Source organism: Podarcis melisellensis (genome assembly GCF_964234715.1).
Source record: "Podarcis melisellensis genome assembly, chromosome: 17".
Taxonomy (NCBI): Eukaryota; Metazoa; Chordata; class Lepidosauria; order Squamata; family Lacertidae; genus Podarcis; species Podarcis melisellensis.
The window spans coordinates 20,028,732-20,055,301 of record NC_138534.1 but is presented as its reverse complement, the minus strand read 5'-3'; the positions used below and the strand labels follow the sequence as shown (position 1 = coordinate 20,055,301).

Sequence of the window (26,570 nt, the reverse complement as noted above, 5' to 3'; positions counted from 1 at the left end):
GAGCGTCCATACAGTATATGCTGCCCTTTGATTATATTTTTTTCAGGGCAGCTTGCTAATAAAATAGTGTCACACACCGCTCCAATCTCTGAGCAGTCTCAGAATCCAGGGGTTCCATACCTAAGGTCCATGGAAATGAGGCACTGTGGAGACTGTGGTGTCTTTATGATATATGGCTTATTTAACATGTATACAACCTGAGCCAACGTTGGAGGGGTTCACAGCATTAACACCCCAAGAGGGTCTTGCTTCTCCTATAGCCACAGAAGCCCTGGATTCAAACATGAATCCACCGTTGTGCTCTCTCCCTCTCCAGCTTGCTGCGTTTAACAAACTGCAACCTCTTACCCCTAGGTCACATCACCACCACTGCAATCCTAAACTCAACTCTGCTATCTCAGAGCTGAGGGAGGGGTCCCTTCCATTTTCCACAGGGCACAGAAAGCCATCTCTCTGGATTTCCTTTGTCTTTGGTTAATGACAGATTTACCAGGTGATTTCCTGAATATGGGAAGTTAGTTCAATGGCTTAGCCTGTATCTTAACATGTGGCTAAATCCACCTATTAGACCCAGGAAATTAGGGAAATCTGACACTCCGAAACCCTGGCACCCCCAACTCATAACAATACATAATAAAACAAAGCAGTATAAAAACAGAAATAAAACTGGGGATTTAAACACCTTTTTTTAAAAAAAAAAATTTATCCTGCCTGACTGGAAATCCTGTGTACAGTCAAAGTGTGGAAAAAGTGCTAGCTTTTTAGCAGGGAAGAGAAAAATAACTACACATGCTCACTGACTTTATCATCACTTCAGCTGTTCCAGGAGTTTTTTCTGGTGTTTGAGAACAGTAATGGGGCACAGTCACATCAAATTTGTCATGGTAGACCCCCTTCCCTGCCTCTATGGGTGATGCAGACAAACTGCTGAGCTATGAGCTACTCAGTAGGAAGACTTAAGCACACATTGAGGGCACTGGAAAACCAAGGGCACAAAAAAGATTTTTTTAAAAAAAATGGGAAAGAATTTGACACTTGATCTTTCAAAGAAGCGCTGAAGGAGGCATCGTGGCAGAAACAAGAACTTGGTTCGACTTCCTCTCCCTCACACTCTTCCTTCATTTCCCCGTTCTCTTTATGACTTATCCCCACCTAAACCAGGGGGCGCCCCACCGACAGCAGATCAAAATAACGCCAGGAAGAAGGAAGAGCCCTGGCAGTGTGTTGCACACAGGGCAGAAGCACGCGTGCACATCTCGCCGTGCATGCAAGTTTTGCGTCCTTGCAAAAAACCAAAACAAAACACCAGCAACGCGGCTTGCTTTTTTTTGAACTGCATCGCCACCAGCATCCTCATGTTATTATTTGCATCTCTCCAATCTCACTGGCTTCCTCCAGACGCATATTTTGTTTTTGATTTTCCGGGGGACTGGGGGTGAGAGCACCCCAATTTGCCCATCTCTAGGGTCCTTTCCAGGCCCGGCTCTGCGCACGACTCGTGCCAAGAAGGAGCGAGGACCAAGGAGCGCGCAAAGTCACCGCGCTTGACCCTGGCGGGGTGGCGGGCGGGACCAAGAGAAGGAGAAGGAGGAGCGCCGTCTGACATTTCCTGCCCAGGCTACCTTGCGAAGGGACTCCTGAGCCCGCCTCCCGCTCGCGAAAGCAAGGTGGGTTGGCCCCGGCCGGGCGCTTTTAGCCCTCCCGCCGTTGCCATACTGCTGCTGCTGCAAGCCCAAGCCAGGCACCCGGGGTCTCCACCATGGAGCGCAGCTCGGCCGCCGTGGGTGCCGTGAGGCGCCTCCGCACGCAGCAGCAGCAGCACCCTCGCCCAAACCAGCAGCAGCAGCAGCCGCCGTGGCGCCCGGACCAGGAGCCCGACGGACTGGACGGGAAGAAGCCGGCGGGCAGCCGGGGAGGAGGAGGAGCGAGGGGCCTCCCGCTGCTCCCGGAGGCGCGCACGGCCCTGCTGCTGCTGCTCTACTTGCTGGCGCTGCGCGGGATCGCGCACCTCTCCCTGCAGAGGCTGGTGCAGCCGGCGGAGCGCCGCCCCGGCGAGGATTTCAGCGCCCCGCGCGCCAGGTAACCGCAGGTAGCGGCGGCGGCGGCGGCTCTCTCTCTCGCGCGCTTGCCGGGTCCCAGGTCCCTTCTTCCGTGGGCTGCGTGGGTGGGAAGGGTCCAGGGACAGATGCCCCCCATCAAGTACATAACTAACTGAGGTTCTGGCCCCCACCCCAACATAAAGTCTGCCCGCCCCCTCGAACGTGAATCCTAGCTACACCCGTGGTTCCTTCCCCCGTCCTCACCGCGCACCTGCATCTCTGGGAGAGGGAGACATGGGCGTAGTCGGGGAGCCACAATACTATTGAAAAGCACTGAAAGACAGTGGCGTAGCGTGGGGGGTGCAGGGTGGGGGGGCGGCCGCACCGGGCGCAATATCTGGGGGTTAGGGTTAGGGGGCGCAAATCCACGAGATAGGGGGCGCAAATCCACGGGTTAGGGGATGCAAATTACTTGCCTTGCCCCGGGTGCTGACAACCCACGCTACGCCACTGCTGAAAGTACACAATTATCTGAGGTCCTGTGTGCCCCCCCTCCCAGCAGAAGCCCCTCCCCAATGTCCTCAAGAACTTAGGAGGATCCCCTAAAAAAAGCTTTGGCTGCCCCCCTCCCCAACAAAAATCTTGGCTCTGCCCATGGAGAGAGAGGTGGAATGCTCTCCTCCGAGAGGGCCAACTTGGCCCCACGCCCATGGGTGCCCAGGGCCATGGGTTCCATACAGTGTCTGGCCCCGGGGTGTTGGCTCCTACGCCATCCTCCTGGACTAATTTACTGATGTACCCTGGTGTACTTTGAATCTGATCTAGATAGGAGTTTCAAACGTGTCATTGTGTTCCCTATGTCCTTTTTGATAGTAGTAGCTAGCAATAAAGGATAGCTGCTGGGCCTGTGTACATGAGGGCGTGTTATACATGGAAAAATACAGTATGTCTTTTTTAGCTATTAAGGTGCCTTTAATGTGTAGGTAGGAACAAACAGGGAGCACTCGTGTTTTCAGAATCTCTGTGGTTTAATTGAACTGTGGCAAAGCCCCAGAAATGGTTTCTGTAATAACAGTAATTTTATTATTTGTACCCCGTCCGTCTGGCTGGGTTTCCCAAGCCACTCTGAACAGCTTCCAAACATATGTTAAAACATAATAAATAATCAAACATGAAAAACCTCCCGATACAAGGCTGCCTTCAGATGTCATCTGAAAGTCAGATAGTTTTTTATTTCCTTGACATCTGATGGGAGGGCGTTCCACAGGGAGGGTGCCACCGCCAAGAAGACCCTCTGCCTGGTTTCCTGTAACTTTGCTTCTCGCAGTGAGGGAACTGCCAGAAGGCCCACGGAGCTGGACCTCATTGTCTGGGCTGAACGATGGGGGTGAAGATGCTCCTTCAGGTATACTGGACCAAGGCTGTTTAGGCCTTTAAAGGTCAGCACAAACACTTTGAATTGTGCCCGGAAACATAGGGGAGCCAGTGTAGATCCTTTAGGACCGGTGTTATATGGTCTCGGCGGCCGCTCCCAGTCACCAGTCTAGCTGCCGCATTCTGGATTAGTTGTAGTTTCTGAGTCACCTTCAAAGGTAGCCCCACGTAGAGTGCATTGCAGTAGTCCAAGTGGGAGATAACCAGGGCATGCACCACTCTGGTGAGACAGTCTGTGGGCAGGTAAGGTCTCAGCCGGCGTACCAGATGGAGCTGGTAGACAGCTGCCGTGGACACAGAATTGACCTATGCCTCTATGGACAGCTGTGAGTCCAAAATGATTCCCAGGCTGCACACCTGGTCCTTCAGGGGCACAGTTAACCCATTCATGCCCAGGATCAGTTGCTCCAAAACAGTACTTCTGTCTTGTCAGTATTCAGCCTCCGTTCTGTTAGCCACCATCCGTCTTCCAGCTGCCTCCAGACATATACACAAGACGTTCACTGCCTTCACTGGTTCCAATTTCAAGGAGAGGTAGAGTTGGGTATCATCCGCTTACTGATGAACACCAGCCCAAACCCTGTATGATCTCTCCCAGCGGCTTCATATAGATGTTAAAAAGCATGGCAGAGAGGACGGATCCCTGAGGCACCCCACAAGTGTGCTCCTAGGGGTCTGAACGCTTCCAATACCAGGGCTAGGATGTATGAAATTAGTGGACAACCACAGCGGAAGATAAATTCCACTGAATGAAGTTGGGCAAATCCTGCCGTGGCTTCCTAGAATTTGCTACCGGGCTCAGGTTAAGTTACTGACTTTGGTATACAGAGCTCTCTATACCCTGGGTTGCAAGTATTTGAAGAAGTGCATCTACCTGCTTACCCACGCCTTAAGATCAATGGAAGAGGCCTTCCTTTTGCCTCCATCAGGGGCTGTTTACTGTATAATAGCATGGAGCAAGCAAGGCCTTCTCTGCTATGGCCCCCTGTATGTTAAGTTCCTTCCCATTAGACTTGTGGTTGCCTACAGCTTTCAGATGTCTGCTTAGGATGTAGTTCCCCGTCTGCTCCTGCCTTCCTGTGGAAGTGGCTGGTCTAGTGACCGGCTGCTTTATTATTTTATTATATTTATTGTTTTAAGATGCTGCTAATGTTTACTGGTTTTATGGTTTTCATTTTAATCCTTGTAGTGCATTTTATTTGATGAAGCGTCGTATACCACTAGAGTGGTACCTCTACTTATGCACACCTCTGGTTACGTATCCTTTGGCATACGTGTGCGGCAAACCCGGAAGTATTTTTCCGGGTTTCCTGCATGCGCAGAAGCGCTCTACTGTGCGCATGCGCAGGACAGGCACCTTCAGTTGCAAAAACCTCGGGATCCGACTGGAGCTCTGGAACGGATCCCTTCTGCAACTGGAGGTACCACTGTATTGGAGTCGAAAGGTGTGTTATAAATACAATGTGTAATATTTGGGATGAAGTGGGCTCCATCTCACTTAGTTTGGGAGTTTTGCAGAAGTAGCATGAGTCTTGTGTGGGTGGAGGAATTGAGAAGGGAGCAGACAGGATCTTGTGCGCCACTATTTGGAGAGGAAAAGAAGCAGTACAAGATTCTTTCACTACTTCCCCTTTGGCAAAAAAAGAACAACTAGTCAGACTATATTTCTTCCGGCTGGTTAGTCATCCTAGCAAACGCTTCTGAGTAGGACAACTTGGGGGCATATTTCTGCTAGAACCTCTCCTTCCACATTCAGAAGATTTAGGTAGCAGGTGATTATCTGTGCAGACACAGTGTTAGAAACTCAGATATGTAAGTTGGGGCCAAATGGCTCCTTAAACCAAGGTTGCAGTCTCCAAAATGAAATCTCTGTTTGCCATTTTGGGACAAGACGGCTGTAAAGTCTTAATTTTCAAATGATGGACTGACTGTGATTGAATTATCAGTTAGACATCTGGCTAGCTCAGAAGACCTTGAGCAAGGTTAAGAACTTAAGGGAACTCCAAGAAGAAAAGTCACTTGATCCAAGGACTGTCCACATATACATTGGCTTATTCCGACCTCTTTTTCTTCCTGGTTACACGGACCATTCGTAATGTAGGAATATTCTTCACAACGGTGAGCAGGGCAGTGGGACGAGGCAAGCAAAGTCAAGCTACAACAGTTAGCTGTAATGTCATTCAGTCTCCTTCTCAGGCTGCGCAAAAAAGCGTTTTGGTTCCCAAAGTTCATTCCAATTGTGCGGATAAAATACAGTGGTACCACGGGTTACATATGCTTCAGGTTGCATTCGCTTCAGGTTACAGACTCCGCTAACCCAGAAATAGTGCTTCAGGTTAAGAACTTTGCTTCAGGGTGAGAACAGAAATCGTGCTCCAGCGGTGCGGCAGCAGCAGGAGGCCCCATTAGCTAAGGTGGTGCTTCAGGTTAAGAACAGTTTCAGGTTACGTACGGACCTCCGGAACCAATTCAGTACTTAACCTGAGGTACCACTGTATAGCGGATAGAATTCTCCATGGTGGGGTATTAGTGTGTGTAAACGGTCCAGATCCTATGGTTCCTAGGCATGCAACTCCAAATGGTGGAGATCTTCACTTGGTCGCAAGTGGCCGATAAGTCAGTTGGAAAATTTGCCTGCACTTGGCTGATTTCAAAGCAGACCTTGCAGGTACCGTATTTTTCGCTCTATAAGACGCACCAGACCACAAGACGCACCTAATTTTTGGAGGAGGAAAACAAGAAAAAAAATGTTCTGAATGTAGGAATCCAGAACAGCAAGAGGGATCGCTGCGCAGTGAAATCAGCAATCCCTCTTGCTGTTCTGGCTTCTGTGATAGCTGCGCAGCCTGCATTCACTCCATAAGACGCACACACATTTCCCCCTTACTTTTTAGGAGGGAAAAAGTGAGTCTTATAGAGCAAAAAATATGGTAAATAAGTTTTACTTGGGGTATTTTGAGCCCATTCATGTTGATCATAGTTGAAATAGAGTGAGGCAAAAATCACATTGTGATTAGCCACTGTGGGTAGTTTGTGGGCAGTTCCTTTTATAACCTGCTAATCAGCCTCCAAAAATAGAAAAAGCTGTTATGGGATAAAAACTGGCTTGTGTTCCCACAAGGCTCATAATTAATCAGAAATAAAAAACAAGACTGAGAGCCAAGGGAATGATGATGGGAGGAGGCAATGGTTAGTGTATATTTCTATTCCCAAGGCAGATTACAAGCTGAAACAGACAATAAAATAGACAGCAAAGATCACGCACCTGATCACAATCTAATCCAATACAAAGATAAAATCATAATGAACGCATAACTATAAAATAAACAACTTATATCAAATATTAAATACCAGCAGTTTACACTTAACAGCTTACAGTTTACACTTAACTGCTACAATAAAGAATTACTAAACGACAGTAAAAATAACGAGCAATGCGTAAAATAGCACAAAACATACAAAACCTTGTAAAGGGATCAAATTGAGAGACAAGGGTACACAACTTATAATTTATTCTTTTTTTTTTTTAAAAAAAAGAAATAACCCTGAATTGTTGCTGTCCAATCCAGTGCCTTGTTTCTGTTATGGAAGGTATTTAGCTTAAACTTCTGTAGTTTCCTTGTTCAGAGCAAATCCAAAATATAGACGCATAGTTCTGGAGTGTAGACAGAGTTTCAGCTGAACTGGCTTTTATTTATTTATTTCATAAAAAATCATATTATTTCTTGGTTATAGAAGAAACCTCCAAGTGGTTTACAAAGGCTGCTTTTCTGTAACAATTCAGTATTAGTATAAACAAGGGAAAGTGTCCCAATTTGTATTTATGGGTTCTATCATTCATTTCATTTTCATTTTTTAATTTGTATACCGCCTTTCTATCTTACAATACTCAAGGCGGTTTACAAGCTGAAGAAACAAAATGTACATCTTATAACAATCTAATGCAATACAAAAATGTGATAATAAAACGTAACTTTAAAATAGGCAACCTCCATCAAAAAAGTAACAGTCAACAATCACTAGAATAGTATAAAATAATATCAACATATAAAAGTTAAACAGAAATCCACTGAACAGTTACAATAATATCTAAACTATGATCAATAAAACAACGGCAAGCCACAGTACATAAAACAATACAATACACATTGAGAAGCAGAGGGTGGAGCAAGGCTTCTGTTAACATTTTCGCGTGGGACCCATAGAAATGAGTGTGACTATAAGGAACATGGCATAGAAAAACAACTTTTAAAATATTCTTATCACCTCCTCGTCTCCCCAACACCAACACTTTCCATTCCTTGAGTCAAATTTAGGAGAACCATGTGCTAAAAGTCTGTATCACTTGTTGATAATTGGCTTCAGTACTCTTGAACCAATCTTGTGCAAGTCACTGCGAATAAATATTTCAGATTCCTAGGTGTACGCTCACATTTCGGGCGACTTTTTGAAACCTGATTACAGTGGTACCTCAGGTTACATATGCTTCAGGTTACATACACTCTGCTAATCCAGAAATATTACCTCGGGTTGAAGGGAGAAGGGAACGGTTAATCATTAATATTATCTACACATAGTAAATTCCAGCACTCTGCTAGGATGGCTACACAAGCTCAAACTCAAAAATGCAGTTATTTGCAAAGTCTAAATCAGACAGGTCAGGAGGCCGTTTCCTGTCTAACCAGCTATCTGAAACTGCTGATGTTAGCTACAGGTCAGAAGGTCGTTTCCTGCCTAGCCAGAAACTGCTGTCAACTAAAAACCACTAGCAAGATGTTTCCTGCTTTGCTTCTGCTTTAAGTAATGCAAGATAAGAAGAGATACAAGGGAATGCTTAGCTAGCAAAAGAAGACACGTGTACAAGGAGGTGGGAGGGGGTGCTTACTGAGCAGAGAAAATGCTTAACCAGCAGAGGAAGTGCTTAGCTAGCAGCCTTAGCCAGCAAATATTGATATGCCCTAAAAGGGAATGAGTTGAAAACTTGCCAGCTGATTGGGGAAGGTTTGGGGGAGGTCTGGGAGGTGGGTAAATACTCTCAAAGTATAAGAAGGCTTGCAAATGCGTATTGCTGGACAGTCAGATTTCAGAAACTATATTCTGCTGGCTGTCTCTGTGCACAGATTTGCAATAAAACTCTTTTCTCCAAAGAAGAAACTTTCCTGGAATTTTTTTATTCTCTTCTCGGTCCTGGGGACGCGGGTAAGCAATTCTCTGGCAAAGTAAAGGGCCTAAGCCTACAGCTTGGTGCATTGGCCGGGAATCTTTGCCCCACCCCAGAGGGCCGGGGAGGGCCAGGCTCGACCTCGGTGAACAGCTCGGATCGGCGTTTTGCAGGCTCCAAGCGCGCACCCTGCCAATTCGTGGGGGGAACCAGCCACACCGCTCCGGAGTGGAGACACAGGTCGAGGGAGAAAAGAGAACTGGCCAGAAGGGGTCTGCAGCGAAAAAAAGGTAAGCCCAAGGGAAAGGGCGAGGCCTGATCAGCCTCACCTGGCTGTGGCAGTACAGTGCCAGCCAGGAACAAGGGGATTGGTTGTGCAGTACAGTGCCAGCCACCAGGAATAAGGGGACTGGTTGTGCAGGAGAATGCCACCAGCATAAATTTGGAACAGAGGAAGGAGGGGAAATTATATTGATGTGATTTGTATGTTGTGTGTGTTGCATGTCAGATACTCCGGTGATTGAATTGTCGAGTGTGGGCCGGGGTATTAGTGCCCCTTGGTCGAGCGATTGCAGGGTTGTGCGTTTTCTGCCAGGGCGACCTCGTGCAGGCCACAATCTGTATTATTTGGTGTGTGAAAGAATTTATAACCCAGTTAGGAGAGGAGTATCTGAAGGAAAAAAAAAAAAAAAATGGGGTCTGGGGCAAGCCAATGTAGTCCCCTGGAATGCTTTTTAAACAATTGGAAAGCCGCCACAAAAAGTTATGACTGGGGAATTAAATTAAGAAGACAGAGAATGAGGACATTGTGTGAAGTTGACTGGCCCGCACAAACTAATTGGCCGTCAGGAGGAAGCTTTGATTTGCAACTAATCAGTCCATTATATCAGAACATATTGAATGCCCACCCCGACCAAATCCCTTACATTTCTACTTGGAAAACCAATGTAGAAAAGAACCCACCATGGTTGAAAGCCTGCCAAGGCGACGCCCCACAAAGTACAGTTTGTGCAGTTCGACCGGCAGGGAAGTCAGAAAAGCCCCCAGTGATACCAGACCCAGAAGATGAGGAGGGGGAAGTCATCAAACCACCGCCACCCTATGCTCCACCAACTGCCCCTCTGGCAAATCCCCCAGGCCCAGGTCTCCAGGCACCGGGAGGAGCCGGTCCCCAGGCCCAAGCAAGCCCTGCACCAAGTCTAGAAAAAAGGGACAGCAACTTGTTAATGAATGATGAGTTAGAGGAAAAGAAGGAGGAAGAAGATGATGAGGAATTTATAGAGGAGTTGATAAGATGGACTGAGAAGAATATGAGGTGGACCACGGAACAGGAGGAACGCATTACGGCATACGTAAGCCCCTATGCGGAAAAATTGGATGTGAGTCCCTTGTTAGTTGAGGCAGCAGAATGCTGCACCCCTGACAAGAGAAAGAGATGGCAACGTAAGTGGGGACAGGCAGCGAAGAAAGTTATGTCTCATAGACAGTATGAGAAAACCAGGAGGGATCAGGCAGCCGGAGTACTACCCCTCCGAAGGGTTTATGACCCACCGGGACCTCCAGGAGCTAATGGGGCAGCAGCAGAACGGACCTACACGGTCCAGCATATACCCTTTTCGAGTGCAGATGTCTGTAATTGGAGAAATCAAAATCCTTCATTTGAGGAAAACCCAGCGAAAATCATAAAGCTGTTTGAAGGGATTTTTAAAACTTATAATCCCACCTTTGATGATGTGCAGTATTTAATGGATGCGCTGCTAACCACAGAAGAGACTAGGCGCATCCATGCTGAAGCCCGAGCACACATGAGAGCGCAGGGAGTGCAGGATCCAGCTATTACAGCAGGGTACCCTGAAAACACCCCGAATTGGGATTATCAAACTACTGGTGGCCAGAACATCCTCACTACCTACCGCCAGAATGTATTAAATGGAATGAGAAGGGCAGCCAGGAAACCCACCAACTTTGTAAAGGTTAGAGAGGTAGTGCAGGGAAATGAAGAGGCCCCAGGAGCATATTTAGAACGCCTGAAGGAAGCTTACCGCCAGTATACTCCTGTGGACCCAGATGAGGCTGCCAACGCCCCTATCTTAAAAGCTGCCTTTGTAGCGCAAGCGGCAGCCGATGTCCGTCGAAAGATTCAAAAAAACGAGGGGTTCATGGGCCACACCCTAGAGTGGATGTTAGAACTGGCTCAAACCACCTATAATCAGAGGGAGGAAGAGGCGCAGAAGAAAAAGGAGAAGTATCAAGCAAAGAAGTTGATGGCGCTACAGGCTACCGCACCCACCCCTCAGGGAAGAGGAAGTGCCCGGGGAGGAGGGCAAGGCCGTCTGGGAAGGAACCAGTGCGCCATCTGCCGGCAGGAAGGGCACTGGAAAAGAGAATGCCCACAGGCTCACTCAGGTGGAAGGGGAAGAGGAGAGCGAATCCCAGGCCCAATCCCCGAGGGACCTGGACAGGGACTGAGACCCTGGACATCGGCAAATGCAGGCAGGGGTAGAGGACGTGGACAAGGGCCTCCCTGGCACCCTCCAGCCCAAAGACAACCCGGCGCAATGAGCCTGAGAGAAGAGGAAGAATATTAGGACAGACCGGGCCCAGCTGATTTAGGTTCCCGTGAGCCCATGGTCAAAATACAAACAGGGAACCGAACCATCCCCTTCATGGTTGACACAGGAGCCGCCCACTCTGTTTTGCCAGTACCAGTGTCCAAGCCCACCAAGCAAACAATTAACATAATAGGAGCTACAGGCAAATCACAAAGAGCCCCATTCCTGCAATCTGTTGTCTGTCGCCTGGGTGGCCAAGTGGTCCAACACAAGTTTTTGTATATACCAGAGTGCCCTATCCCATTATTGGGCCGAGACCTGCTATCAAAATTGCAAGCCCAGATCTCCTTCCAACCAACAGGGGAAGTGGCAATGACCACAGGGCCGGCAGGGGAGTTCTCCTTAGAGGTACCCTTGAGGGAACATTGGCGCTTAATGATGGTAAAAGAAGAGGAGGGGATTATTCCAGAAGACCTCCTGCAAAAGGTTAACCCTGGTGTATGGGCAGAAGGCAACCCGCCCGGAATGGCAAAGAACATCCCACCTATAATAGTCAAGCCCAAACCGTTCGCCAACCCTGTGGCTGTGAACCAGTACCCTATCCCCCGGCGAGCTGCAGAAGGAGTATGGGTACATTTGGAACGGTTACTTCGCCATGGCATCCTGAGGCAGTGTCAATCTCAGTGGAACACCCCACTCTTGCCGGTGAAGAAGGAAGATAACTCGTATCGCCCGGTCCAAGACCTTAGATTAGTTAACCAAGCCGTGGAAACCCTCCACCCCAATGTGCCCAATCCTTACACGCTGTTGAGTCTAATCCCTCCCACCGCATGTTATTTCACAGTACTGGACTTGAAGGATGCATTCTTTTGTTGCCGTTTGGCAGAAGAAAGCCAACCCCTGTTTGCATTTCAATGGACAGATCCAGGAACAGGCACCAGGGTGCAATACACGTGGACAAGGCTTCCACAAGGCTTCAAGAATTCTCCAACCCTTTTTGGGGTTGCATTGGCCTCGGACCTGTCTAGCTTCCCCACCAGCCCACACAGGATTCTGTTGCAGTACGCAGATGACCTTCTTTTGGCCTGTTCAGACGAGGACACGTGTATGGAAGCCACCAAGGACTTGTTAAATCATCTGGCTGAAGCAGGATACCGAGTATCTAAGAAAAAGGCCCAAATATGCCAACCCATCGTAAAATACCTTGGATTTGATATATCCCATCAGCGACGGACCCTAAGGGAAGAAAGGAAGCAAGCCATCATCCAGATTCCAGAGCCAAAGAATCGCAGGGAACTTCGTGGTTTTTTGGGCTCGGCAGGATTCTGTAGAATATGGATACCAAACTACAGCACAATTGCCAAGCCTCTGCATGAATCAACCAGAGGAACTGAAAAGGACCCCTTTGTGTGGAAAGAAGAGCAACAACAGGCCTTCAAGGATCTGAAAAGGGCATTGCAGCAAGCACCAGCGCTGGGCATCCCAAATCCTGAAAAGCCTTTCTCCCTGTTTGTGGATGAAGACCAGGGAACAGCAAAGGGAGTGCTATGTCAAAAATTGGGAAGCTGGCAGCAGCCCGTGGCATACCTATCTGAGCGCCTGACGCCTACAGAACAAGGCTTACCACCGTGCATGAGAGCAGTTGTGGCAGTAGCCACCCTATTGAACAAAGCAGACAAATTTACTTTTGGCCAAGACACTGTTTGTGTGACCCCGCATGCAGTCCCAGCTCTGCTTGACATGAAGGGCACCTATTTCCTCTCCCAAGCAAAAATGAGAAAGTGCCAGATGTTATTGTTGCACCCACGTTTGAAGTTCCAGGTCACCACCGCCCTCAACCCAGCTACCCTGTTGCCGGTAGGAGAAGGTGAGGAGAAGACGCACGACTGCATTGAAGTAATGGACGAAGTATATTCCAGCAGGCCTGATCTCAAAGACGAAGCAGACCCCCACTGGCTTTCATGGTTTGTGGATGGAAGCAGCTTTGTCGAGGCTGGGCAGCGAAAAGCAGGCTATGCAGTGGTAGCCCTGGACGACCAGGTGGTCGAAGCAAAGTCACTCCCGCCTGGAACATCGGCCCAGCTGGCAGAACTAACTGCGCTTACCAGAGCCCTGAGCCTGGCAAAGGGACAGAAGATAAACATCTATACTGATTCTAAGTATGCATTCCTGACCTTACACGCCCATGGAGCCTTATGGAAAGAGAGAGGTTTGCTTACCTCCAGAGGAAACCAGGTGGCCCACCCACAAGCTTTGTTGAACCTTCTGGATGCTGTATGGGAGCCTGAAGCGGTAGCAGTTATCCATTGCTATGGCCACAAGACTGGACCAGGGGAAGTGGCCAGAGGAAATCGATTGGCAGACAAAGTGGCCAAAGAAGCAGCCCGGGAACTGGCCCCCGCTTCGGTTATTGGAGCCCTGGTCCCAGAAGAGATTTTAAGCACCACTGACAAGCCAGCTTATACGAAGCAGGAAAGGGACACTGCAGATGCTCAGGAGCTGACATTGTCCAAAGAAGGATGGTACCTTACCCCTGATGACAGGATATGGATTCCAGAGTCCCTTTCTCGGCAGGTTACTCAGAGATACCATGATTCAACCCACATAGGACCAGATGCTACAACCAAGCAGCTGGAAAAGTGCTTCTACATAGCCCACCTCTACCAACTGGCAGCCCAGATCTCCAGGAAATGCCTGCTGTGTCAAAAGAATAATCCCAGAACCGGACCACTGGCTCCCCCAGGGATTCAGCACAGTGGAACGGCACCTATGGAAGATCTTGTCGTGGACTTTACTGAATTACCCCGTTGTGGACTACACCACTATCTGCTGGTGGCAGTGTGCACCTACACCGGATGGGTCGAAGCATGGCCCACAAAGACTGAAAAGGCATTTGAAGTAACCAGGTGCCTGCTTAGGGAAATCATCCCTCGCTATGGATTGCCAAGGTCCATAGGATCTGATAATGGACCAGCATTTGTTCATGCAGTCCTACAGGAGCTGGCAAAAGCGCTCCAGATCAACTGGAAGCTGCATACTGCTTATAGACCCCAGAGTTCTGGAAAAGTAGAGAGAATGAACAGAACTCTAAAGAATCAGCTGTCCAAGCTGACTCAGGAAACCGGGTCTAATTGGGTGACCATGTTGCCCTTGGCATTACTCAGGGTCCGCAGTCTCCCGTCAAAGCGAACCCACCTGTCACCTTTTGAAATTCTGTTTGGAAGACCAGTTCCATATGTTAGAATGTTGACTCCATATGCTAGCCAAGATGTGCAATTGAATAATTATGTACAGTCACTCTCCCAAGTTTTCTCTTATCTCAACAGGTGGACCCAGGCTCGCACCCCATGTGTGTTGACTGAACCGTTCCATCAGTTCGAGCCAGGTGACGAAGTGTGGGTGAAAGACTGGCAGCGAGCCCCCCTACAGCCCTGCTGGAGGGGACCCTATACTGTGCTACTCTCTACACCTACTGCTGTGAAGGTTGCCGGCATCACCCCGTGGGTCCACCATACTCGAGTGAAGAAAGCCATCTCAGATTGGACAGTAACACCAGATCCAGAGAACTCCCTTCGGCTGACCATCTCCAGACGCCTGGCAGACGACCGCTCTGCTGATATCACACCGGAAGCTGATATCTCAACGCACAGCTGAAGAATTGGATGGGAGGGGCGCCCGCGGGCAGCGTCCCCAACTCCGTGCCGGGACTAACCCAGGAAGTTCACCAGGACATTTAATATTTCCGTAGGGACTTTCTCTTTTCTTTTTGTTATCTGCTCTATGTCCCACAGCCCTGACCTCACTGAGCCATACCGCATTTATTGGCCTGATGGCCTCTGCTACGACTGGTTCGTCTTGCCGGTGGTAAGAGATGGTGTGCTCTATGGCTATTGGAAACTGGGATTTGATGAGATTGCCGTTTTAAAACACCCCACTGCCCCGTTGTGGCTCCTCTCCCACACCACTGCCCAGCACGCGTGGATAGTGCTCATACGGGAAGTTGCAGAGACGGTCGAAATCTATCGAGTTCTAGACCGCTCTTGCTGCTGTGGGAGGGTAGTCAACTGTTATATGGGAGGTAGAGCACTGTACCAACCTCATTTGATAGACCAGGTCCTACTCTTAATGCAGGCGATAGATGGGACGGAACCTATCTTAATGCAAGTATTGCAGGGGTGGGAGCCTTAACCAGGTGTGCATTGAAATTGCTAAACAAGTGGTTCAATCCACCCATCAGGGTTAGCAGAAAAGTTGACCCACGTAGTAGGAGCATCAGCTCACCAGTGGACTCTCATCCTTGAGGCTCAACAGGTAGTTAGGCACAAATATCAGTGAGCTCTTCAACAATGAGCACACCCCCTGAATATTGGTGGGAGGAACCATGGAAGGATTGGGGTTGGTGGATAGGGGTTATCTCAACCGCTCTTGTCATATGGATGTGTGTTTTCTTTTGCTGGCATGAGCGTCACCGATTTTGTGGGAGGGAACAACCAGCCCCCATCCCCTTGACCCTTCTGGTACTCGCCCTACTTGGGTTGGGTCTGGGAGATGACTCACATATACGGAAAACCGACCGGTCAGAGCCCTATCATCAGATTTGGAGTAATAATACCTATGTTAGAGATATAGATCGTTTCTCTTCTATGCTTAATCTTTCTGAATGTTGGGTTTGTATGCATATCCCTCCTCAATTTAAGAAGCCTGGCATACTACTGCATAGTATTCCAATAAATGAGTCATTTAGAATTAGTAATCTTATGTCAGATGGTCGCACCTATTCACCCCCAGTGTTTCTGTCACTCATGGAACAGGCACCTCGTTGTCTCCGTTTCAATCATAACAGCAGCAATTTTTTAGGTCACTATCCATATTGCAATTGGACTTATGAGTATATTAATGGATCTTCCTGCTTCCAAAAAGGTACTTCCATTTATGATGCTATGTGTGTCGATTTTTATACTTGGTTTACCTGGATGACGGCGCGCAGCAGATCTAACTGCCTGCTCCAGTCTGATTTGTGGTTGCTCTGCGGCACAAGAGCCTACAAAGAAATCCCCTCTGCCTTTTCTGGAACCTGTACTTTAGGAGTAGTCGTACCCCTGGTGTATAAGATGGATAAGCTCCCAACAGTCCGTCTGCGTAACAAAAGGGACGCGAAATCACCTATTAACCAGTATACCGGCACAGCCATCTCTAGGTCCCTTCTACCCCCTTTGGGTGTAGCCATGAATTACCAGGATCTGCATAGATTGGCAAACTGGACCGAGGCTTTGTTTAACTCCACCATCTCGGCCTTAAAAGCAATTAATAAGGAAATGTCAGAGATAAGGGAGGTAGTCCTTCAAAATCGTTACGCTTTGGATGTAGTCCTTGCCTCTAAGGGCGGAGTTTGTGCCTTAATTCATTCCCATTGCTGCATGTACATTTCAGACCAGTCAGCAAATATTTCAGCCACCATCAACCACATGGAAACAATGATAGCTGAAAACCCGCTGAAAGCCACAGGGAGTGATGCATGGGGTTGGATGTATTCCTGGCTCCCTGATGGCAGTTGGCTCAGGAATATTATAGTATTATTAGCAGGACCGCTATTAATCCTTTTGCTTCTTTGCCTCTGTATCCCCTGCTTATTGCAATGCTTGCAGCAAATGATGCAAAGACTCCTGTCACGGAAGCTAGGACCCACAGTCATCGCTGTGATGAGGGAGTATAGGCCCATACCCCAGAACGAACCTAAGTATTAGGTTGTTCAGAAGAAGAGGAGGGAGTGAAGGGAGAAGGGAACGGTTAATCATTAATATTATCTACACATAGTAAATTCCAGCACTCTGCTAGGATGGCTACACAAGCTCAAACTCAAAAATGCAGTTATTTGCAAAGTCTAAATCAGACAGGTCAGGAGGCCGTTTCCTGTCTAACCAGCTATCTGAAACTGCTGATGTTAGCTACAGGTCAGAAGGTCGTTTCCTGCCTAGCCAGAAACTGCTGTCAACTAAAAACCACTAGCAAGATGTTTCCTGCTTTGCTTCTGCTTTAAGTAATGCAAGATAAGAAGAGATACAAGGGAATGCTTAGCTAGCAAAAGAAGACACGTGTACAAGGAGGTGGGAGGGGGTGCTTACTGAGCAGAGAAAATGCTTAACCAGCAGAGGAAGTGCTTAGCTAGCAGCCTTAGCCAGCAAATATTGATATGCCCTAAAAGGGAATGAGTTGAAAACTTGCCAGCTGATTGGGGAAGGTTTGGGGGAGGTCTGGGAGGTGGGTAAATACTCTCAAAGTATAAGAAGGCTTGCAAATGCGTATTGCTGGACAGTCAGATTTCAGAAACTATATTCTGCTGGCTGTCTCTGTGCACAGATTTGCAATAAAACTCTTTTCTCCAAAGAAGAAACTTTCCTGGAATTTTTTTATTCTCTTCTCGGTCCTGGGGACGCGGGTAAGCAATTCTCTGGCAAAGTAAAGGGCCTAAGCCTACAGGGTTAAGAACTTTGCTTCAGGATGAGAACAGAAATCGCACGACGGCGGCGCGGCAGCAGCAGGAGGCCCCATTAGCTAAAGTGGTGCTTCAGGATAAGAACAGTTTCAGGTTAAGAACGGACCTCTGGAACGAATTAAGTACTTAACACGAGGTACCACTGTATTGATTTTTAAAACTGAGCTAAGAAGAACGCATTGGAACTACTTTCTAGTGCTTGCATTATTTAAATTTACCATGAGGAAGTTCATCACCTCTTTCATCAAGTTTTAGGTAAAGTGAGCCTTGGAGTTCCTGTTTGTTATTTTCTTATCTCCTCCTGTTTGATGTCAGGCTTTATGGAACTTCCTTTTCCCCTTTTATTTCGTACACATGCACCTCTTTGTAGTTTTTAGCAGCAGATCTCCCTTTGTACTCAAACCTAAACCAATTTATTTGGAACTAGATCATATTGATTTCAGTATAACACTTCCAAATGCATATGTATAGAATTGCAGCCTTTGGCAGCAATGCTCATAAACTGCCCTAGTTTTAAGTCCTGCTGGTTTCAGCAGGACTTACCGGTAGTTTCAAGCAACTTTAATTTTCAAGGAAAAGCAGTGCGTTAAATATTTTGCAGTTTGGCGTGTACGACCTTGTGTAGCCATCAAACATATGCAGCAGTTTATAGGTGGTGTCTGAAGCAAACACCTGAGATACTGAAGTGCAAATTATTGTTTATATTCTAATGGAACTCTCCCGGGTAATGACTATACATATACAGGGTTGCTGTGTCTTTTGTGTTATCTGTTAGATTATTTCTGTTTTTAAAAAGAAATTGTTGGTTTTAATGTATTTATGCATGTGTATATGTTTTTTGCTTAAAACGTTTTAAGACACTTTTGAGTTGCTATGGGAAAAAAGTGACCAATAAACATAAAAATAAAAACTTTTGATTAATATTCAGACAATGCCCTGGGCATTAAATCAGATGGTTAGTACGTTTCCGAGCACAATTCAAAGTCTTGGTGCTGACCTTTAAAGGACTAAACGGCCTTGGTCCTGTATACCTGAAGGAGTGTCTCCACCCCCATCGTTCAGCCCGGACACTGAGATCCAGTGCCGAGGGCCTTCTGGCGGTTCCCTCATTGCGAGAAGTAAGGTTACAGGGAACCAGACAGAGGGCCTTCTCGGTAGTGGCGCCCGCCCTTCAGATGTGAAGGAAATAAGTAGCTATTTTATCTTTAAAAGACATCTTAAGGCAGCCCTGTTCAGGGAAGTTTTTAATATTTAACACTGTATTGTTTTTAATACTTGATTGGGAGCCGCCCAGAGTGACTGGGGAAACTCAGCCAGATGGGCGGGGTATAAATAATAAATTATTATTATTATATTAGGGTGTGTTGTGTATATGGAAAGATACATATGGTATATTTAATACAGAGTTGGACCTAGGTTACATCTTCAGTTAAGTATGAAACTCACTGAGTGGGCTTGAGGTAGTCCACATTGGTGTGAGGATAAATAGAATAACCCCACATAGGCGGAAGATTGCCAGATTCCAGTGTTCATGAAATATGAATGGGTTTTTAAAAAATCTCTGGGCATAATCACTGTAAAGATTGGGTGACATCCAAGTTTTGTGTGAGCAGATGTCTTCTTCTTCTTCTTCTTCTTCTTCTTCTTCTTCTTCTTCTTCTTCTTCTTCTTCTTCTTCCTCCTCCTCTTCCTCTTCCTCCTCCTCCTCCTCCTCCTCCTCTTCTTCCCCCAGCAACCTCTCCTACAGCCAAAGATCTTCTCCATAGAGTTGGCAGAGGAGATTCTGGTGTGGGGGCACAGGAGGCTATGGGGCGGCCGAGGAAGAAAGGGAAGACCTATTTGCTCAGGCAGGAATCTGTTGCACAGTTGGGTGGGTGGGCATCACTCAATGTCCCCTCTTGTTCTTTTGAAGTATTATAATCAGTAACGTGCCCATATTTGTACTGCTATTTAACATATTTCTAGCCTGTCTTCAGTGGTGCATGGAGTCTAAGCTGCTGAACAGACATTTTGTTCTCCTTCTCTGGTAGTCAGTGGAACGTTAAGCCCCATTTGGCCTGTCAGGGGTCAGCAAACTTTTCCAGCAGGGGGCCGGTCCACTGTCCCTCAGACCTTGTGGGGGGCCGGACTATATTTTGGAAAGAAAAAAAAGAGAACAAATTATTATGGCCCACAAATAACCCAGAGATGCATTTTAAATAAAAGGACACATTCTACTCATGTAAAAATACGCTGATTTCCGAACCGTCCACGGGCCGGATTTAGAGGGCGATTGAGCCAGATCTGGCCCCCGGGCCTTAGTTTGCCTACCCATGCCCTAATAGCTTAAGGAATGTTCTTGCAATTATGTCATTGTTCACACCAACAGATCTAGTTTTCTTCTTCAATGGCCTGTTCTTTTGCGGCTGAGTTTGCATGCATTTGTGGGTTTTAATACATTCTTCTAATGCCCTGTTATGGTCTCCTACAGGACTTACCTAGAAAACATTACTGCAATTGGGCCCAGAGCAGTTGGAAGTCCGGAAAACGAAATCTTCACAGTCAACTACCTCTTGGAACAAGTTAAAGCTATTGAAGCTCAAAGCAGTCATGTCCATACCATCTCTGTCGATATCCAGAGGCCCACGGGCACCTTCAGTATTGATTTTCTCGGAGGCTTTACCAGTTACTATGACAACATTACTAATGTCGTGGTCAAGCTGGAACCCAGGACCGGAGCGGAGCATTCGGTGCTCTCCAACTGCCATTTTGACTCTGTACCACATACTGTCGGTAGGTAACATCAGAAAAAAATTGTATAATGGGAGCAGGGGGGCTTCCACTTTGCTTCCCCCTTTCTTTAAGAGGTGAACCCCAGCGAAGGCCCAGATCTTTCTTTTCACTGATTCTGGTGGAGAAATTTCTAAGAATTCTCCACAAATGCAATTTATTGAGCTGGCCTAAATATTTTATTTAAAGTTGCTTATGCTTTGTAAAAGGGACGCAAGTGGCGCTGTGGTGTAAACCACCGAGCCTAACGGGCAAGGGTCCCTTTCCCTTTACCTTATATGCTTTGTAAGTCTTAGTTGTTGGGTACTTTGTAGATATTGTCAGCTTCACAGCACGCTGAGAATATTTTTACTTTTCAAAAGCTTATATTAATGGGGTGAATTTGTATACGTTCCCCCCCACTTTTACTTTTTCTGCAGATTTAAAATTAGTTGTAATTTACTGGTTATCCAGCTTAACATTTTATAAAAGGCAAAAAACCTCTTACCTAAACGTAATGTTGTTAACAAGACTTAACCTGCCTACAAAGGCTTATCCCACAAACTTTTCTGAATCTGGGTAATGAAATATTTGCACAGTAGTTTTTGGGTTGTTTGCTTTTTTGTTTTAAAAAACGCTCAGTAGTTTTATAAAACTATTAAAATGTCAAAGGCCATCATGGCTCAGAACTCTCTTGATAATTTTGCGCTTTTACACAGTCATTTTCCTTTTGTTTTTTGAAATGCTAGAGAAAGGAAGGACTGCATCTGATTTTATGCCAAGCGCTTTCAAGCACTCACAATTGGCAAGGAGGGAGGAAATTCTTCGTTTCGTTTCCATAATCCTCTTAGGGTGTTTTCATGTAACAATACAAGGCTGAAAGGAAACCTTTTTAAGGCGTTTTACTCAAATGAGGTTTTAAAAAATTGTGCAGCAGTTGTGCATCAATACACATAAATTGATTGTGCTCTGTATATTTTCATTTTAAGGGGCCAGCGATGATGCAGTCAGCTGTTCTGTGATGCTCGAGATACTGCACACCCTTTCTAAATCACCCAAACCATTGCAGCATGCTGTCATATTCCTGTTTAATGGTGCAGAAGAGAGTGTCTTGCAGGTAAGCGTGGATTTATGAAACAATAAAATCAATGACAAATCAAAAAAACAAAACAACTGCATTTCTTTATAATATTGGTTTATATTTTGATTCTGAGGGTCTTCAGAGTGACTTAACAATGTGTATGAAAACAGTGAGATTGGCTCCCACCTGAAGCCAGTCAATGAAAAGAATACAGGACGGCGTTAGCAGCATCAATACATTCAAAAAGTTTCAGAGGAGGGGCAGTAGAAGAAGCGGAGGAAGGGTGATTGCAAGAGCCGCTTACTTTGGGCACTGCCATGTTTTGCAGCAGCTCTGGTGTCCTCTACATACTGTTGGCACCATAAACCCCAAATCCTTTCCCAGCAGTTTCGTGTAGAGCAGTGATGTCCAACCGGTCGACCGCAATCGACAGGTAGATTCTTGGGCGATTGCAGGACCCTTATCGATCGCGGGAAGAAAAGTAAAGTATTTTGAATGTTTCTGACCCTTGCCCTCCTCGCTCTGTTCCTACATAGCGTCATAAGGTCAATCTTTTGTAGTCTGCTTCCGACGTCTGTTGGCTTTATTGTTTTGCGCCCATGTTAGTGTTGCAGTTAATTCCTAGCCTCCCCCCCCCCAAGAAAAGTTGAAAAACTTTAAGATAAAAAATTGGATTTAAGAATTTTGGACATGCTTCGGGCGAAGAAAGGGTAATTAATCTGCCAACAACAGCCACTGAGGTGCCAAGAGTGACAGTAGGAAGAAAGATGACATCAAAGAATAACATCTAAACTGGTATGTTGGAACGGAACGGAAAGGGGGGGGATAAAACTTTTTCTGTTTCTACTACGATAATACCTAACAACCCCCCCCCCCCCGAAGAACCGTCTACATTACCTATAGCAAGTGAGATCGGAAAATATAAACTGTGTGGAAATAATAACATTAACTAAAGCCTTTGCTCTTTGAAATACTTGGAAGAAGATAAAAGACTCTTCTGTGATGCGCTATTTAATCGGGATCCACCATTATGAGATTATGAGTTGCAGAGATTAATAGTCATAGGGAGAGGCGAGCTCTTACTTTGTTATTATAGCTGTATTTCAAGTCTGATTTGGCAAACCTCCCCTGGAAAGACTAATGTCTGGTGCAACCTGTCTGAGAAAATTAATGAGCAAACGCCTAGACTTTATTTCATCAGAACTGAGAGAAGATGGCGTCTGCCACCAGAGAAGGACTTTTGGATTGAATCGGCATAAACATCAGCGTGTGAGGACATACGGCAAATAAAAGACTTACCAGCTGCAAAAAAAAAAAAAAAAGAGAGAGTCATACAAAGTTCACACAGAAGCATATTATTGTTTACTTCAACTCGCCTGTGGGAACAGCTCAGAGGCTATGAAATAAAGAAGGATAACAGCAGGAAGTTTTAAAGAAGGAACTATTGGAAACTCAAGGCAGTAGAACCATAAGATGATTGGACCCCACTGAACTTGAAGCATGGGAAGCCCCAACAAAAAATTATAATTTGGCAAAATATTTATGTATTTGTATAATTTGGAATATTTAATGTGATTTGATTGGATTGTTAAAATAGAAAACTTAATAAAAATTATTATAAAAAAGTTGAAAAACTTTGGCCTTCCCCCCTTAAAATAGCTCAGCAATTAATGCCCCCCCCAAGCTCAGGAACTCCTTTGGCCTTTACCCCCCTAAAAAAAGCTCTGCAACTGTGGCCTTTCTCCCCTAAAGAAAGCTCATGAACTCTGGGCAATCCTCGCCTTCCACATCCACACACACCCCACGCACGCTCCTCCGTGCCTGGTATAGAGCTTGAAAAGCTGCAAGGACTATAGCACTGCAATCTTGAGGGAAGGCACTGTTTTGCTTGGTACTGTGTGCTGTGGGTGACTTTTGGGCTGATGAGCAGGATAAAACGTTTTAAGTAAATACCGTACTTTTCCGTCTAGTAAGACGCCCCCTATTTTGGGGGGCTCAAATTTAAGAAATTGGAGGGGATTACCCAGGGTTGTTGAGCTTTTTTTAGGGGGGGTTGCCAAAAATCGCTCACCCACACAGGTCACAAAATCTGTGTCCCGTTGCCCGCAGAAGCTGTCAATCGCCCACCCAACTGCTGGAGCGTCAGTCAATCAACACCACCCATTGACGCAGCAACCAATAACACACCCAGTAGCCTCCGCAGCAACCAATCAAACGTCCACCCTATGCGCTACCCACGTATAAGACGACCCCCACTTTTTTGCATGGTTTTTAGAGGAAAAAACATAGTCTTATACACGGAAAAGTACTGTGAGTCTCCCAGTGCCTCCTTTTTGACACCGAACCTCCATGAGTAATCAGAGCTACCAATCAATTGATGCATAAATTGTGTATCCAGTACCCGTCCCCTTTAGGTGGCCCAAAAGACCACTGTGCTCAATAATATTCAAAGTGGCTGAGAGTTGTAGCAGAACTGAAAGGGACACAGGTTTCCTGTCCAGTACCCAGGATTGACCACCCAACCAGGGCAACCAAAGCAGTTTCTGTCCCAATACAAGGCTGAATTGAGGCAGATTGAAATGGATCCAGATATTGATGTTGTGCTTTAAAGGCTTGAGCCTGTTGTTGTTGTTTAGTCGTTTAGTCATGTCCAACTCTTCGTGACCCCAGGGACCAGAGCATGCCAGGCACTTCTGTCTTCCACTGCCTCCCGCAGTTTGGTCAAACTCATGTTGGTAGCTTCGATAACACTATCCAACCATCTCATCCTCTGTCATCCCCTTCTCCTTGTGCCTTCCATCTATCCCAACATCAGGGTCTTTTCCAGGGAGTCTTCTCTTCTCATGAGGTGGTCAAAGTATTGGAGCCTCAGCTTCAGGATCTGTCCTTCCAGTGAGCACTCAGGGCTGATTTCCTTCAGAATGGATAGGTTTGATCTTCTTGCAGTCCATGGGCCTCTCCTCCAGCACCATAATTCAAAAGCATCAATTCTTCGGTGATCAGCCTTCTTTATGGTCGAGTTCTCACTTCCATTCATCACTACTGGGAAAACCATAGCTTTAACTATACGTACCTTTGTTGGCAAGGTGATGTCTCTGCTTTTTAAGATGCTGTCTAGGTTTGTCATTGCTTTTCTCCCAAGAAGCAGGCATTTCATGAGCATTCCTAGGATCCAGCTATACAGCTGCAAATAGAACGTTTTAAGTGCACATTGTACAAACGTGACACTAGAAGGCGATGGTGAGCTTAGGGCAAATTCAAACTATTTTTCAAAACGCTTAAAGCATTTTCAATGTGAGGCCAAAATTTGACACCCCCCCAGCCTTTTGCTGCCTTCAAAAGGAAGCTCCAGCAGCCAATCGGAAGGCACAGAAGCCCCGTCGGACATTTTGCAGTTTAACTAGTTCTGTGCTCTTGCGACAAGTCATTTCCTTGCCTTACAACACTGTCTCCTAATGTTTTGTGAGAACCAAAATTGCTTTTGTGTGATGAGACGCTGATTCTTGTTTTTGCTTCTCATCAAGGCTAGTCATGGCTTCATTACTCAGCACCCCTGGGCTAAATCAGTTAGAGCATTTATTAATCTGGAGGCTGCTGGAGTAGGAGGGAAAGAACTTGTGTTTCAGACAGGTAAGAGGCTTAATATTCCCTATCATGCATCCCCTATCATGCTTTTTTTTTTAAAAAAAGAAAACAAACAAATCCAAAACAAAACTCTACTCGAATACAACTGATGCAGAATCCATTGTGGTTATTATTATGTTATTATGTTAAAAATGTTATCATATAGTTGAACTTTCATTGTGGCCCTGGCGAAAGCAAACAGGTGTAAAATTAAAGGTGGGGAAATCAGGTTTTTCCCCCCACAGTCAGAATAATTGCTGACTGAATTAGTTATCCTTCTTCTTAAGTCATCTGATCTGATATTCAGAGAAGGTTAATAGTAAACCGTTCAGCCCCTTGATGTTCCAGCTAGCATTTAAACTGGTTTGGCAACTCTAGATGTGCCAAAATTTCTGTATTAAATGGGAACATGTTTGGAAGATCAGCCAAAGTGAATGAATTTCTTACATAAGGCCTGTGTAAAATGGCAGAAATCGAGGCTGGATCTAGATGCGGCAAAGAAGCGTTTCGGTTTAAAGTGTTGTAAATTTAAACAGGGAAAACAGGTAGAGAAAAACCGGGACTCCATGTTGCCACCTGGTGGCACAATGTTATCTTGCACATACAACGCATATAAATTGCTTTATCTTTACCCGTCTAAACACTGGTCATTGATAGAGTTAGTTTCAAGTTCTATTCAGTTTGTATGCTTCTGGCCTGAAAAATCCCCTCCTCCCCCTTTCTGGTATAGCAGGAATCTACTCCTACATAGTAGATAAACCTGCAGTGACAGTTTTGTGTATGCTTCTGCCTTGGGGTGATTACAAGAAGTTTAAGTATCTAAGGAGCAACCTCTGCACATAGGCGCCGACTCCATGGGGCCTGAGGGGGCCCGAGCCCCCTCAAAAAATCGTTTGGGGGGGCTCTGCCCCCCCAATAATTTAAGAAAATTTGTCCCGGTGCGCGGACTTTCCCCTCTCTCTTCTTTTGCCCCGCGGATGGATAGGAAGGAAGGAATGAGGCTGCGCGCTCCCCAGCCCAGGCTCCTTACGACGCTTCAAGCCCCGGCAAGCTGCACCCTCTCGGCGGCACACTGCAGGTGCTTCCCCAATCCCGTCTGGGCACTAAGAGCAGGAAGTCGCCCTGCCGGCTCGGAGGAGGCAGCCCAGAAATGGGGTGGGAGAGCAGGACGCCGCCCCGCGCCGCCGAGAGGGTGCAGCTTGCCGGGGCTTGAAGCCTTGCTGAAATTTAAGATTGGTCAGAAATTTCTGAAATTTGGTTCAATTAAGGTAAAATTTCTGTGCTAAATTTTCTACTGGCATAAAAAATTGTCTTGATTTTATTATGAACATAATGATCAAGTTTTATAAAGCCACTTGTCTTGGCCACAGAGCTGCTTCCATTGCAATATAATAATGTTTGTATGTTTAACGCACAAGAAAATGTGGAAGTGAAGCTA

At 46.4% G+C, this 26,570-nt stretch overlaps 1 protein-coding gene across 2 annotated transcripts in view; it reads left to right on the top strand.

Annotated features, from left to right (window-relative positions):
- Positions 1 to 1,736: 1,736 nt before the first annotated feature.
- The window catches only part of ERMP1 (endoplasmic reticulum metallopeptidase 1), a 50,524-nt gene continuing 25,690 nt past the window's right edge, over positions 1,737 to 26,570 (top strand). For both annotated transcript variants that reach the window (XM_081893958.1, XM_081893957.1), the window contains exons 1-4: positions 1,737 to 2,079; positions 20,150 to 20,451; positions 21,417 to 21,544; positions 25,033 to 25,138. In XM_081893958.1, coding sequence (XP_081750084.1) covers positions 1,760 to 2,079; positions 20,150 to 20,451; positions 21,417 to 21,544; positions 25,033 to 25,138 — 856 coding nt within the window. In that variant the 5' untranslated portion in view covers positions 1,737 to 1,759. The remainder of the gene's footprint in view (positions 2,080 to 20,149; positions 20,452 to 21,416; positions 21,545 to 25,032; positions 25,139 to 26,570) is intronic.